Source organism: Rhinopithecus roxellana, chromosome 12 (assembly GCF_007565055.1).
Source record: "Rhinopithecus roxellana isolate Shanxi Qingling chromosome 12, ASM756505v1, whole genome shotgun sequence".
NCBI classification, from domain to species: domain Eukaryota; kingdom Metazoa; phylum Chordata; class Mammalia; order Primates; family Cercopithecidae; genus Rhinopithecus; species Rhinopithecus roxellana.
In genome coordinates, this window is record NC_044560.1 from 27,559,428 (window position 1) to 27,573,878 (window position 14,451).

General features: G+C 58.4%; 2 protein-coding genes across 3 annotated transcripts; both read left to right on the plus strand.

Annotated features, from left to right (window-relative positions):
- The first annotated feature begins 970 nt into the window (after positions 1–970).
- Positions 971–6,113, plus strand: SLC25A34 (solute carrier family 25 member 34). Its single transcript, XM_010382829.2, has 5 exons — positions 971–1,576; positions 2,662–2,727; positions 2,819–2,971; positions 3,320–3,454; positions 3,942–6,113. The coding sequence occupies exons 1-5, from the start codon at positions 1,157–1,159 to the stop codon at positions 4,122–4,124; spliced, it is 957 nt and encodes a 318-aa protein (XP_010381131.1). The 5' UTR covers positions 971–1,156; the 3' UTR covers positions 4,125–6,113.
- A 1,150-nt stretch (positions 6,114–7,263) lies between these two features.
- On the plus strand, positions 7,264–13,014 carry TMEM82 (transmembrane protein 82). 2 transcript variants are annotated; one of them, XM_010382831.2, is made up of 6 exons: positions 7,264–7,745; positions 7,944–8,016; positions 8,129–8,303; positions 9,244–9,664; positions 11,929–12,116; positions 12,584–13,014. In XM_010382831.2, exons 1-6 carry the CDS (start codon positions 7,658–7,660, stop codon positions 12,668–12,670), a joined length of 1,032 nt encoding a protein of 343 aa, XP_010381133.2. In that variant the 5' UTR covers positions 7,264–7,657; the 3' UTR covers positions 12,671–13,014. The 2 variants fall into 2 exon arrangements, with proteins under 2 accessions (XP_010381133.2, XP_010381132.2); XM_010382830.2 differs by having other exon boundaries at positions 7,264–8,016.
- The last annotated feature ends 1,437 nt before the right edge of the window (positions 13,015–14,451 follow it).

Sequence of the window (14,451 nt, forward strand, 5' to 3'; positions counted from 1 at the left end):
GGGGGCAGAGGCCAAGGTGGGCATGTTGGTGCCGGCCCCAGCCTGAGCAGACACACCTGACAGCTGGCCCAGGTGGCGCTCTCTTCTCAGCAGGCACAAAGGGCTTCCAAGGGCCGCCTCCTGCCCCACTGGCTGCCTGGCCATTCCTGCAGGGAGCAGCAGAGCCTTCTGCCCAGCCCAGGAGGGGCTCCCCCAGCAGGAGGGCAGGCCTGGCTGCAAGTCCTTACCAGCTGAGGTCACTCCTCAACTCCTACTCACCCAGGTGCCCTGAAGTCCTGGGAGCAGTGAGGGGGGGCATAGGAGCTGGAGGCAGTGGGGGTGGGGGCCAGCAGGCAATGCGGTTGTCTTTTATTCGGCGTGGCACTGACCTAGGCACACTGTTCTCATCGCCACTCCTCCACAGAACCTTCTGGAGTGGATGTCAGTGTCTTCATTTTACAAAGGAGAGAAACTGAAGCTCTGAGAGGAAATGACTTGCCCAGGGTCGCACATAAGAGCTGCACCTGGGATTCCGATCAGCCCCCCAGGGCTCCAGAGCCCTTCTCTACTTCTGACCCTGCTGAGCATGGGCCTATAGATGGTGGGAGCCAGACTGGAAGACTGAGTCCTGGAAAGAGGAAGTCAGTCACCAGGGGCACATCAGGGGCAGAGTGGGACAGGGGCGGAGTTGGCCATGTACCCCATGCCAGGGACCTCCCAGTCACTTGCCCCCTGCCCAGGGCTCTGCCAAAGCTGGACAGGCTAAGCCAGAGGCAAGGCAGGGGTGCCAGCCCTTTACCCAGGGCCAGAGGGAGACCAGGAGGAGGAGCCTGAGCTGGTTGGCACCTTCTCCCTATCCAAGCTCTCCCTCCAGTCCCAAGTGACCTTTCCCCCAGATCCCAGGGTCCAGGCCTGCCCTTGGCTGGCAGGTGTGAGCACAGAAGCAGCTAGGATTGGTCACAGCGAGCAGAGGCGTGTCCCAGGCTCCAGCAGACCACTGGAACAGCTGAGCAGAGCAGGTGGACTGCTGAGATAGACCAAGGACTCCAGGCAGCCAGAGGCCTGTCAGACCAGGACTCTTACCCTCCAGACATGGCCTCAGGCCCCTGCAAACCCCAGCCCCGTGGCCCTGCAAGGTTACAGACAGCCTAAACGCCACCACCACAGGGCCTGTGCCATGCACCTGGCCCGGGCACAGAAGGCCACTGGTGCGGAGGCTGTGGAGACAGTTCCCCCAGCAGTGGACCTGGTGCTGGGTGCCTCGGCCTGCTGCCTGGCCTGTGTCTTCACTAACCCCCTGGAGGTGGTGAAGACGCGGCTGCAGCTGCAGGGGGAGCTGCAGGCCCGGGGCACCTACCCACAGCCCTACCGGGGCTTCATGGCCTCTGTCGCTGCTGTGGCCCGAGCAGACGGGCTGTGGGGCCTACAGAAGGGACTGGCTGCTGGGCTTCTGTACCAAGGCCTCATGAACGGCGTTCGTTTCTACTGCTACAGCCTGGCATGCCAGGCTGGCCTCACGCAGCAACCAGGTGGCACCGTGGTTGCAGGAGCCGTGGCAGGGGCACTGGGAGCCTTCGTGGGGAGCCCTGCTTACCTGGTGAGTGGCTTGTTTCCACCCTCCACCATCCCATGACCCAGCTCCTGCAGGGACCCTGCAGCCTCCAAAGGCTGGGCTCAGTGGACCTGGGTTGGGTGGGGCAGCCTGGGTGGGGTGGGGCAGCCTGGGTGAGGCTGCTCCCTGGAACATCTTAGCCCAGGCCTGGAATCTGCCCCTTGGCCCAGGGCACCAGGGCATTGCTCTGATCCATGCTCTCCTGGGGACCCTGCCTCACTGGTCCTGAGCCAGGGGAGGGGGCAGAGGGTGGCAGATATGCTGGCTCAAATCCTGGCTTGGTTACTTCTCTTCCTGTGCGGCCTCGTGTACGATAAGAATAAAAGCTACCCTTGAAGGCCTCCTCCTCACCTGCACTCTGCAGAGGCGCCTCAGGGCCGCCCAAAACAAATAAAAAATTTAAAAAAAATGTTTTGAAAAAAGCTACCTTTGGCTGGGCGCGGCGGCTCATGCCTGTAATCCCAACACTTTGGGAGGCCAAGGCGGGCAGATCACCTGAGGTCAGGAGTTTGAGACCAGCCTGGCCAACATGGTGAAACCCTGTCTCTACTAAAAATACAAAAATTAGCTGGGCGTGGTGATGCATGCCTGTAATCCCAGCTACAGGGGAGGCTGAGGCAGGAGAATTGCTTGAGCCTGGCTGGCAGAGGTTGCAGTGAGCCGAGATCGTGGCACTGCACTTCAGCCTGGGCAACAGAGCACGACTCTTGTTTCAAAAAAAAAAGAGAAAGAAAAAGAAAAAAGCTACCCTTGAGCAAAGGCTTGCCTTGTCCTTGGCTGGTGCTGGGGAGTCATTGTCTCACTTAATCCTCAGAACAGCTTCCAACCGTGACAGAATTAAGTCCGGAGAAGGTTAAGTAACTTCCTCCAAGTCACGCTGAGATGCAAAACCCAGGCCGACCCCAGAGCTGCACCTCAACCCGATTTCACATGACCCCTAAGCCTCAGGCTAGGGACCACAGAGCTCTGAGTTTCAGGGGCATGGGGGCGGGGGCGCCCTCAACTCACACAGCTTATCCTGGCTGTCCCAGGCTCCATCCCCACACCCCATGTCCCCTCTGCTCCTACAGATCAAAACACAGCTGCAAGCCCAGACAGTGGCTGCAATGGCTGTGGGACACCAGCACAATCACCAGGTGAGGCCTGCCACTCTCCCTGGGGGCACGGACTGGGCATACTCCCAGCCTGGGCAGGGGTGGCCAGTGACCCCGTGCCCTCTCCCCACAGACTGTCCTGGGTGCCTTGGAGACCATCTGGCGGCAGCAAGGGCTGCTGGGGCTGTGGCAGGGCGTTGGTGGGGCTGTGCCCCGAGTCATGGTGGGCTCAGCTGCCCAGCTGGCCACCTTCACTTCTGCCAAGGCCTGGGTGCAGAAGCAACAGGTGAGGAGCTGGGGATACCTGTGCCTACCCACAGAGGCACATGGGACTGAGGGGGACCACCTGCCTCCTTCCACACGGGGAAGACCAGAGGGTGGCAACAGATAGGGCCCTGCCTCTGCCCTCACAGTCATGACTCTGACCCTTGGTACCAGCAGGAGTGGGGGGTCAGCAGTGAACCCCAAAGCTGAGAAGGAGCTCAGGGTGGCAGGGCTGGGGGATGGCTGGAGGGGCCCCATCTGCTCCCCTTTCTGCAGCCCTTTTAGCCCCTGTATGGTAGGAGGTCGGGAGGGCACCACGTGGGTGGGTAGAGGGCAGATGCAGGGGTCCACACCTGTGCCATCCCCACAGTGGCTCCCGGAGGACAGCTGGCTGGTGGCCCTGGCAGGAGGCATGATTAGCAGCATAGCCGTGGTTGTCGTCATGACCCCCTTCGATGTGGTCAGCACACGGCTATACAATCAGCCAGTGGACAGAGCTGGCAGGGTGAGCAGGAGTGGGTCTAGGGGAGGATGTGGGGACCTGGGAGCACCCCCCCAACACACACACACACACACACACACACACTCTCACACATGCACAGCCAGAGACATGCAGACACAGGCCATGCCTGCAAACACATTAACTGGGCTTGTTTGCTGAGCCCCCATGTCCCAAGCACAGGCTAAGCACTTTCACATCTGGATTTTATTCCATCCTTAAAATCACATTCATCTTCCTGATGAGGAAACTGAGGCTCAGACAGATCAAGTGACTTGCATGAGTTCCCCCAGCTGGTAAGTGGGGGAGCCAGAACTGGAATCTAGGCCCGATCTTACAGCCTTCTCATGGCACCGCAGCCTCACACATGTGCCCAATACAGATGTGCTGTCCATAGGGTGTGTGGGGGTGAAACTGACCCGTGTGCCGAGACATGGTGCCAGCCAGGGCCTCACGGCCCCTGTAGTAACACTCACCCCATGTGTTTCCCCAGGGCCAGCTCTATGGGGGCCTCACCGACTGCATGGTGAAGATCTGGCGGCAAGAGGGACCCCTGGCGCTCTACAAGGGCCTGGGCCCCGCCTACCTGCGCCTGGGTCCCCACACTATCCTCAGCATGCTCTTCTGGGACGAGCTTCGGAAATTGGCTGGGCGGGCCCAGCACCAGGGCACCTAGACGGCGGCCCTCACTCCCACATCCTGACACGGCTCCGCACTTGGCTGGAAGTGAGGGCCTGCTCCAGCACAACTGGCTATCCCGGGGCAGGCCATGGGCCCGGGCCTTGCCAGAGGCCCCGGGAGAGTGTGGACAGCTCTGGTCCACCCAACCCCTTGGCCCACCCAGGGCCAGAGCATCCACTCCAAGTTACCACCCATTCTGTCTTCCAGACAGTTCTCTTCCTTCTCTGTACGGTGTACTGGGTCACTGCATCCCAGAGCCTTACTCAGTTAGAGCAACTGCTGCGGGCACGCACACGGCATAGGCCCAGTAACTTACACACTTCGGCTCACTTAGGCCTCAGACAGCAGCGCAAGTCCGGCACTTTTACCTCTTTTACCATCAGAAAGCCAAGGCTGAGAGTGGTGATGTGGCTTTGACCACAGCCACACAATTTTGAAGTGGCAGAGCCAGGACTGGAGCTTAGCCCTGCTCACCCCAGACCTATGCGCTTGACAAGTGCGTGACTGTGACAGGCCCATGGGTCCGGACTGCTTGTAGGGGTTGCTGTGCCATGGCGAGAGCTGGGGTGCACCAGGAGGCTGTGGCGTCGTCACCTGCCTTATTTGCTGGGGCATCTGTAGCAAAGAACCACATATGGGGCAACTTAGACAATAGGAATGTATTTTCTCACGGTTCTGGAGGCTGGATGCTGGAGACCAAGCTGTCAGCAGGCTGGTTTCTTCTGAGGTTTCTGTCCGTGGCTTGCAGATGCCGCCTTCTCCCTGTGTCTGCACATGGTGGTCCCTTGATGTGCGTCTGGGTCCTGATCTCCTCTTATAAGGACACAAATCATGTTGGCTTAGGGCCCACCCTCATGATCCCACTTTAATTTTTTTTTTTTTTTTTTTTTTTTTGAGACGAAGTCTCCCTCTGTCACCCAAACTGGAGTGCAGTGGCATGATCTCGGTTCACTGAAACCTTGGCCTCCCAGGTTCAAGCAATTCTCCTGTCTCAGCCTCCCGAGTAGCTGGGACTACAGCCGCCTGCCACCACACCCGGCTAATTTTTGTATCTTTAGTAGAGACGGGATTTCGCCATGTTGGCCAGACTGGTCTCGAACTCCTGACCTCAAGTGATCCACTGGCCTCAGCCTCCCAAAGTGCTGGGATTACAGGCATGAGCCACCTCATTTGGCCCAATTTTAACTTAATTGTCTCTGTCAAGAGCCTATCTCCATATGCAGTCACATCCTGAGCTACTAGGGGGTAGGACTTCAACATGCACATTTGCAGGGGCCACAGTTCAGCCAACATCATCTCTCTTTTTTTTTTTTTTTTTTGAGATGGAATCTCGCTTTGTTGCTCAGGTTGGAGTGCAGTGGTGCAATCTCAGCTCACCACAACCTCCACCTCCCAGATTCAAGTGATTCTCCTGCCTCAGCCTCCCGAGTTGCTGGGACTACAGGCGTGCACCACCATGCCCAGCTAATTTTGTATTTTTAGTAGAGATGGGCTTTCACTGTGTTGGCCAGGCAGGTCTCGAACTCTGGACCTTGCTGCTCACCTCGGCCTCCCAAAGTGCTGGGATTACAGGCGTGAGCCACCACGCCCGGCCTCAGCCAACATCATCTAAGGGCTCTCACGGAGGGCCTCCCAGCAGCCCACACTGTGGGCATTTGCACATATCCTGACAAGCCTGAAAGGAACTCCGAGTGCCCATTGTTCAGATGAGGGTACTGAGGCCCGGGGAAGGGAAGCAATGTGGCAGGGCCAGCAGCAGACCCTGGGCCCTTTCTCTAGACTGAGCACCACTCCCCATGGGTGTGCTCTCAACGCCACACCAACCTTCGCACTGCAGAGATGGACACCAACTCCCTGGCAGGGGTAGCACTGCTGCCAAGCAGCCCCACCTGCCCTCCCAGCCACACCCCAAGTCTGTAAGGGTTACTCCCAGGAACACCTGCCACTGCACACTCCAATAAAGTTTTATATTTTGTTTACTTCAGCGAACCCCCTTTGTGGCCAATCTCAGTCTCCCCCATCCCTGACCCCCACCTTCTGCTCCCTCTGCCCTTTCCGTTTGTGAAAGCAGGATGGGAGCCGTATCCACCTGTTCAGCCCCGCCCTGCCGGACCCAGGTGAGGCCTGCCACCTAGTGGACCCAGGGAGGAGCATCAAGAAGTGCGGCCCCGGCCTGTGCGAGGAGAAGGCTCAGGTGGGCTCCGGCTGCGGGAGATTCCACACCGGGTCAGAGCTGGGCAGAAGGCTTTGGGAAGGTGGAACCGGACCTTACAAAAAGCAGGCAGAACTGACCTCTGGCTGTGGGGGAAAGACAGCCCCAGACCTCAGGCTGAGAGGGCACCGCTGATCTCTAGCTATGGGGGGATAGAGTCCCTACTCTCAGACCCTGGGCTGAAGGAGCAGAGCCCACACTTCAGACTGTGAGAGGAAGGACCCACACCTAAGGCTGGGCAAGACAGATGGAGGCCGGGGCTTCGAGGGGGCATTGGGTGGTCCAAGCCCTCAAGGAAGATTTCTTTCTTTTCTTTTCTTTTCTTTTTTTTTTTTTGAGACGAAGTCTTGCTCTGTCGCCCGGGCTGGAGTGCAGTGGCCGGATCTCAGCTCACTGCAAGCTCCACCTCCCGGGTTCACACCATTCTCCTGCCTCAGCCTCCCGAGTAGCTGGGACTACAGGCGCCCGCCACCTCGCCCGGCTAGTTTTTTGTATTTTTTAGTAGAGACGGGGGTTTCACCGTGTTGGCCAGGATGGTCTCGATCTCCTGACCTCGTGATCCGCCCATCCCGGCCTCCCAAAGTGCTGGGATTACAGGCTTGAGCCACCGCGCCCGGCAGGAAGATTTCTTTCTTTTTTCTTTTCTTCCTTCCTTCCCTCCCTCCCTTCCCCCCGTCTCCCTCCCTCCCTCCCTCCCTCCCTCTCTCCCTCCCTCCCTCTCTCTTTCTCTTTCTTTCTTTTCTCTCTCTCTCTCTCTCTCTCTTTCTTTCGAGACAGAGTCTTACTCTGTTGCCCAGGCTGGAGTGCAATGGCATGATCTCGGCTCACTGCAACCTCCGCCTCCTGGGTTCAAGCCATTCTCCTGCCTCAGCCTCCAGAGTAGCTGGGATTACAGGTGCCTGCCACCATGCCCAGCTAATTTTTTGTATTTTTAATAGAGATGGGGTTCACCATATTGGTTAGGCTGGTCTCGAACTCCCGACCTCATGATCCACCTGCCTCGGCCTCCCAAAGTGCTGGAATTACAGGTGTGAGCCCCTGCGCCTGGCCTCCCTCAAGGAAGATTTCAAGTAAAGTGGATGCCAGACTTTTAGCAGGGACAGAGACCACAGACCAGCCCAGAGACCCTGTCCCTTGGAGCTGGGACCTTGCCCTTCTGGTCCTCAAAGGGTTAACACCCCTGGCTCTCCTCCCCTCCCCTGGGCCTTTGACCCCTCCCAGCCTCTCTCCTTCCCTCCACTGACACCTTTGCCCAGTGACGTCGGTCTGTCCCTGCGCAGACCTAGCCAGAGGCTGGGGCTCGTTCCGGGGCTGCCATGTTCTCCCTGCCATCCCTCCCCTCCTGGCTCCCCGGCCTCCCCTCCCTTGAGTGGGGTTCTAGCCTCCTCCACTCCCTCCTGCAAGGTGAGCACCTCGCCCCATTCCTGCCTTGGCCCTGCCCCCTTCCAGCTCTTTGCAGTGCAGGGTGGACCCCACCCACCTGGTCTCCCGCCATCCCTGACCCTTGGCCGCCCCCTCCTCTGACCCTACCAACCAAGCCTGCCCTACTAACACCCCTGCATGCTGCCTCGCTGCCTTGCTGCCTCCCTCCTGCCCCCTCAGGCCTGATCGGGGCCCTTGGAGTCTTGGTCCTGAAGAGCCTCCTGAAAGTTTACTTCTTCGTGGGCTGTGCCAAGTGAGTTCCCACCTCATCCCCGCAGGGAATGTGGCTGGGGGAACAGGGACCCCCACCAGGGGTCGAGGGTGGCAGTTCTGCACCCCTGCCCACACCCATTCTGTCCCCACAGTGACCCGCAGCGGTGGCCCGAAAAGGAGCGGCTTCGGGCCCAGTGGGCCTCTCTGGAAACTGTGCACCTGGCAGGGCTGACCCTGTTTCTGACCGTCGTGGGGTCCCGGGTGGCTGCCCTTGTGGTGCTTGAGTTCTCCCTCCGGGCCGTGTCCATGCTGCTGTCACTGGACAAGGTGAGGCCTCTGGGAAGGCAGTGGGTGGATCACTCCCCAGCCCAGAGCCGGGACTCACCACCGGAACGTGGGCAGCTGAGCCCAGGTCCAGCATCCCAGCCTGTTCGCTGTATTGTCCGTAAGACTGGGAACAGAGGCTACAGGTTGCACCCTTGGGTTTGGCTGCTGAAGCAGCAACACTCACAGGGGATACAGTCCCAGTCCCAAGAAGACAAGAGCGACAACTCCTGTAGATCCGACTCCCCGAATGCCAGGCCCTGCACCAAGTGCGCTGTGTGCATCATGGAATCCTCACAGCCACAGGGGTAAAGGTTTACTCTGATTCCCCATTTCACAGATGGGGAAACTAAGGCTCAGAGAGTATGTGGCTTGTTTGTGGTCAACAGGTAGAGTCAGGCTTTGGACCCAGGTCTCTGAGACTCTGAACCACCACCCTTCAGCTAACAGATGGGCCCCAAGTACTAAGACGTGATTGGAGGCCGGGCGCGGTGGCTCACGCCTGTGATCCCAGCACTTTGGGAGGCTGAGACGGGCAGATCACCTGAGGTTAGGATTTCAAGACAAGCCTGGCCAACATGGAGAAACCCCATCTCTAAAAAAAAAAAAATTAGCTGGGCGTGGTGGCACATACCTGTAATCCCAGCTACTTGGGAGGCTGAGGCAGGAGAATCGCTTGAACTCAGGAGGCGGAGGTTTCAGTGAGCAGAGATCGAGCTACTGTACTCCAGCCTGGGTGACAGAGCAAGACTCTGTCTCAAAAAAAAAAAAACACAATTGAAATTAAGGTGAGAGAGATGATCCTCTAGGGCTTCATCTGATGCCGATGTGGCCCCTTTAGGAACCATCCCCAAGGTCCCTTCAGGCTCTGGCCTCCTGTGGCGGGCAGCACCTGTAGTGAGGCAGCCCCCACATCTTGGCCCCTCTTCTGCACTCCCCGCAGGGTTCCCAGGGTGCTGCTGAGAGGCTGCAGCTTTACCTGCTGTGCCAGTACTCGCTGGGCTGCGGGCTGACCTGCGGCCTGAGCTTCCTGCAGGAGGGCGCCCCTCACCGCACGCTGAACCTGCTGCTGAGCCTCGGGCTGGCCACGCTGCTGGGTCTGGGTGCCCGGCGCCTCCGCCGCCACGTCTGCCGCCTCTACGAGCTGCACAGCAGCCAGCACTACTGTGGGGTGTGCCTGGGCCTGCTGGCCGGTGCGCACGGCCTCCCCCAGCTGCTGGGCCGCGCCCTGGCCGTGGCCTTTGCCGTGGGTGACCTGGCAGCTGTGGCCCTCATCAACCAGGACTTCCTGACCACCTCGGAGGCCGTGCGGTTCTGGACGCCGCTCACCATCTGCTACACGCTGCTGGTCATCTACATGCAGGGTGAGCCCTGCGGGGCCCGTCCATTCCATCCACGCACTGTCTGGGCCATTCCTCTGTCTGGGCCAGGCTCCAGGGAGGCTGACAGCTGTCAGCCCTCACTCTTGCCATCCCAGAGAGCCTGGTCAGGACAGAGGCTGTGTGGCAGAGGCAGCGCAGAGAAGCAGCATGCTGTGGGCACCCTGAGGGGGTAGCCTTTAGATTGGGCCTTGAAGGATGAGCGGAGATCCCTAAGAGAAGTGAGGCAGGGAAGGGAATCTTGGACAGAGAGAACCGCATGTGTCAATGCCCAGAGGGGAGAGAGGGCATGGCAGCGCCAAACAAGCCACAGGAGTGGCTGTCACCCCAAGGGCACAGGGAAGGGGTGAGGCTGGCCAGGTTCGAAGGGGCCCGTTGGAGAGCCCTCATCAGCCAGGCAAGGAAGCCTGACGAGGGGCTGCTGTACAAGTTTGTGTTTTTGTTTTGTTTTGCCTTTCTGTTTTTTTGAGACAGGGTCTTGCTTGGTGGCCCAGATTGTGCCATTGCGCTCCAGCCTGGGCAACAAGAGCGTAACTCCCACCTCAGCCTCCCAAATTGTGGGGATTACAGACACACACCACTGTGCCAGGCTAATTTTATTTTTTGTAGAGAAGGGGTCAGCCAGGCCTATAATCTCTGCACTTTGGGAGGCTGAGACAGGCAAATCACTTGAGGTCAGGAGTTCAAGACCAGCCCACCAACATAGTAAAACCTGCCTGTACTAAAAATACAAAATTAGCCCAGTGTGGTGGATGCCTGTAATCCAGCTACCTAGGAGGCTGAGGCACAAGAATCGCTTGAACCCAGGAGGTGGAGGTTGCAGTGAGCCAGGATCGAACCATTGCACTCCAGCCTGGGTGACAGAGAGAGATTCTGTCTCAAAAGAAAGAAAAGAAAAGAAAAGAAAGAAAGAGAGAAAGAGAGAAAGGAAAGAAAGGGTCTTGGCCGGGCGTGGTGACTCACGCCTGTAATCCCAGCACTTTGGGAGGCCGAGGCAGGTGGATCACCTGAGGTCAGGAGTTCGAGACCAGCTTGGCCAACGTGGTGAAACCCCGTCTCTACTAAAAATATAAAAATTAGCCAGGTGTGGTGGCAGGTGCCTATAATCCCCGCTACTTGGGAGGCTGAGGCAGAATTGCTTGAACCAGGGAGGTAGAGGTTGCAGAGAGCCAAGATTGCACCATTGTACTCCAGCCTGGGCGATAGGAATGAAACTCCGTCTCAAAAAAAAAAAAAAAAAGGGGGGGGGGTCTTGCCATGTTGCCCAGGCAGGTCTTGAACTCTTGGGCTCAAGCAATCCACCTACCTCAGCCTCCCAAAATGTTGGGATTGCAGGCATGAGCCAGTGCCCAGCCCACTGCAGGGGTTTTCATTGTTGCTATCTTGTTTTGTTTTGAGATGGAGTCTTGCTCTGTTGCCCAGGCTGGAGTGCAGTGGCACGATCTTGGCTCACTGCAATCTCCAACTCTGAGTTCAAGCAACTCTCCTGCCTCAGCCTCCCGAATAGCTGGACTCTGTCTCAAAAAACAAACAAACAAAAAAGAACGGGGCTGAGCGTGGTGGCTCACGCCTGTAATCCCAACACTTTCGGAAGCTGAGGCAGATGCATCACTTGAGGTCAGGAGTTCAAAACCAGCCTGGCCAACATGGCAAAACCCCATCTCTACTAAAAATGCAAAAAATAGCTGGGTGTGGTGGCGTGCGCCTGTAATCCCAGCTACTCGGGAGGCTGAGGCAGGAGAATCACTTGAACCCGGGAGGCGGAGGTTACAGTGAGACAAGATGGTGCCACAGCACTCCACTCCAAAAAAAAAAAAAAAAGAACAGAAGCCAGGAGTCTGTCAAGGAAACTTCTTGGAAAGAGGAAAGTGGTTAAGCCCGGGTGGGTCCATGGGGGTGATGAGAGGTGCTCACCTGGGAACGTGCTTGGCAGAAGGAGTTGCCAGGGCTGACTGAGGGACTAGAGGCAGGTGTGCAGCAAAGAGAGGAGTCAGGCCGACTCCTGCCACTGCGAGGCTGCGAGGCTGCGAGGCTGCGGGATTCTGGCCTGCACCAGTGGGAGGCTTGTGGGCTGGACAGTGAGTCCTGGAGGCAGAGCGCCTGGTGCGCTGCAGATACTCGGAGCAGGGGTGGGGACCAGGAGGTTGTGATGGGAGGAGGGCTGCACAGGAGCGAAAGGCTTGTCCTGTGGAGGGTGCGTCCAGTCCGGGGTGTGGGGTCGGACGGTGACAGGCACCCGCATTCCACAGAGGAGCAGCGGCAGCACCCCGGCCTGCAGAGCAAAGTGCAGACGGTGTTGGTGCGCATGGGCGGCCTCTTCGTGCTGCTGCTGACCGTGGGCCGCTGGCTGGACCTGCTGGGCATCCTTGTCTCCCTGCTGGGCGAGCTCTGGTGTCTGGTGGGCGTCCGCACCCTGCTTGACCTCTGCGAGATACAGGTGGGCACCTCCATCCAACGTATCCCGCAGACAATCTCTGCTTCCAAACAGCCCAGGAGCCTCAAGAGGCTCAAGTTTAAGAAGAGCAGCCGGGCACGGTCGCCCACACATGTAATCCCAAATGCTCAGGAGGCTGAGGCCGGAGAATCACTTGAACCCAGGAGGCAGAGGTTGCAGCGAGCCAAGATCGTGCCACTGCACTCCAGCCTGGACAACAGAGTGAGACTCTGTCTCCAAAAAAATAAAAGACAGAGCCAGGGTGACCTCTGTTGGGGGTCAGGGGCAGAGGGAGCTGTCACCAGGCCAGGGCTATCCTCCAGGTCACTAGCACCCCCCCACCCTGTCCACAGCCCTCTCCAGCAGCAACCCAGAGGCTCAAGTGGGAGGAAGTGCCCGGGTCACGAGAGGCCCGAGGCCCCCAGGGGGATGGGTGAATGGGTGGCATCATTCTCAATGCCTTTCCTCAGGATTTTCCATCCCAGAGGCCTCCAGTGTCAACACCAAGCCAGCCCCTGCCCTCGGCACCCCAGTCCCAGAGTTCGGCCCCCTCCTGACCTGCCTCAGGGAGGATCTGGAGTCTGTCTCAAGCCCACCAGCCTGACCTTCGAGGCCTTGACCCCAGGGCGATGCCTGGAGGCAGAGTGGCAGGGCTGGCCCCCTGCCCGGAGCTCAACGCAGGCCCTGGGAGCCCCGAGAAGGGAAGGCAGGATTTGGCAATGGGAGCCTCTGGAGAGGGGACACCTGGGGGCCCCTGGTTGAACCCTCTTTTTCTCAGGGTGGGCAATGATGCAGCCCCTCAGACCTGCCTTCCTGGGCAGGGGTGGGGGGTGCATCCTCAGGAGGGCTCCCCTTTACTGGTCTCCCTTCCCTTCTCCATGAACAATAAAGACGATGCCTTTCTCCACCTGTGCTTAGAATCACGAACACACAGAGGCCGGGCGGGGTGGGTCATGCCTATAATCCCAATACTTTAGGAGGCTAAGGTGGGCGGATCACCTAAGATCAGGGGTTCAACACCAGCCTGGCCAAGATGGCAAAACCCTGTCTCTACCAAAAATACAAAAATTAGCTGGGCATGGTGCCTCATGCCTGTAATCCTAGCTACTGAGGAGGCTGAGGCAGGAGAACTGCTTGAACCCAGGAGGCGGAGGTTGCAGTGAGCTGAGATCATGCCGCCACTCTCCAGCCTGGGCAACACAGTAAGACTCTGTCTCAGAAAAAAAACAACAACAAAGAATAATCACAAACACAGAGAGAGGGAAGGAGGCTTTTCTGAGACCATACAACTCTTCTGACAGGTCCTGGGATATGTGCCTCAGGCTGGCCTGGGCTGGGTCCCCTGGGGGACATGGCTCCTTGCAGACTGAGAAAAACCATTCTGGGTAGAGAACTGGGTAGAGTGGTGAGGAGGTGAGGGGGACGGCGGGGATGGACACTTGGTCTGGCACCCAGCTGCAGTCGTGGGTGGATAGCAGCCATGTCCTCTCCCATCCCAGGCTGGGAAACAGCTGAAGGATGCACAGTGCTGACCAGGCCTCTACTGGGTGCTCTGTGGTCCCCAGCCCCAACCCTGACTTCTTGAAGGCCACGAGCATCCTTCCCATCTCAGCCCGTTCAGGGCCTAGCTCAGGAAGTCCAAAGGGTTGGGTACCAGCTCCTCTGCCTACCTTCTGTGTGATCTTGGACAAGCTGCTGCCCCTCTCTGAGCCTGGCAGAAGAATGACCACTGCCATGTGCTGGGTACTTTCCCTGTTTCATTTCTTTTTGACATCAGCCGCAAGAGGCAGGCCTTGTTATCCCTTTTTACAGAGTCAGAAACTGAGGTTCACAGAGGTTAAGTGACTTGCTCAAGGGCGCACAGGCATTAAGTAGCAAAGCTAGGATTTGAATCCAGGTGGCCTGGCCCCCAGACTCAAGTGCTTTGAATGCTGCCTGCTACCCTCTCCTTGTTGAAAATCTGGGGCCAGGGAAACTAACAGAGATGAGAAATATGGCTCCATTACCGGCAGGCTCTGGAATGTGGTTGCAGCCATTTTGGTGCAAGGGAGCCCAGCCCCAGCCCCCAGGGCCCTTTGATTCTATGGGGATCCAGGGCTGCACCTCAGGGCCCTTTCCTAGGGGAAGCCCCACAGGGCAAAGGAGCCTCCCAGCCAGTGGTCTTTCTGGAGGAGGTCTGAGAGGTGTGGGGGTGGCCAGGAAGGCATTAGGGAGGAGGGGAGGCCTGGAGAGGGCACCTTGAGGATTCCAGGCTCTGATGGGTCCCTCCCTCTCGACAAAGGCACCACATTCACCAGAAGACTGCTGCTTGGGAGCAGGCAGGGGTGACCCAAGGATC

Bases quoted from the DNA above. Each gene is read 5' to 3' on its own strand.
- SLC25A34 (XM_010382829.2), top strand. From the start codon at position 1,157: ATGCACCTGGCCCGGGCACAGAAGGCCACTGGTGCGGAGGCTGTGGAG. The intron at 2,728-2,818 runs GTGAGGCCTGCC...CTCTCCCCACAG, and splicing joins GACACCAGCACAATCACCAG to ACTGTCCTGGGTGCCTTGGA. The intron at 3,455-3,941 runs GTGAGCAGGAGT...GTGTTTCCCCAG, and splicing joins CAGTGGACAGAGCTGGCAGG to GGCCAGCTCTATGGGGGCCT.
- TMEM82 (XM_010382830.2), top strand. From the start codon at position 7,658: ATGTTCTCCCTGCCATCCCTCCCCTCCTGGCTCCCCGGCCTCCCCTCC. The intron at 8,017-8,128 runs GTGAGTTCCCAC...CTGTCCCCACAG, and splicing joins TTCTTCGTGGGCTGTGCCAA to TGACCCGCAGCGGTGGCCCG. The intron at 8,304-9,243 runs GTGAGGCCTCTG...CACTCCCCGCAG, and splicing joins TGCTGCTGTCACTGGACAAG to GGTTCCCAGGGTGCTGCTGA.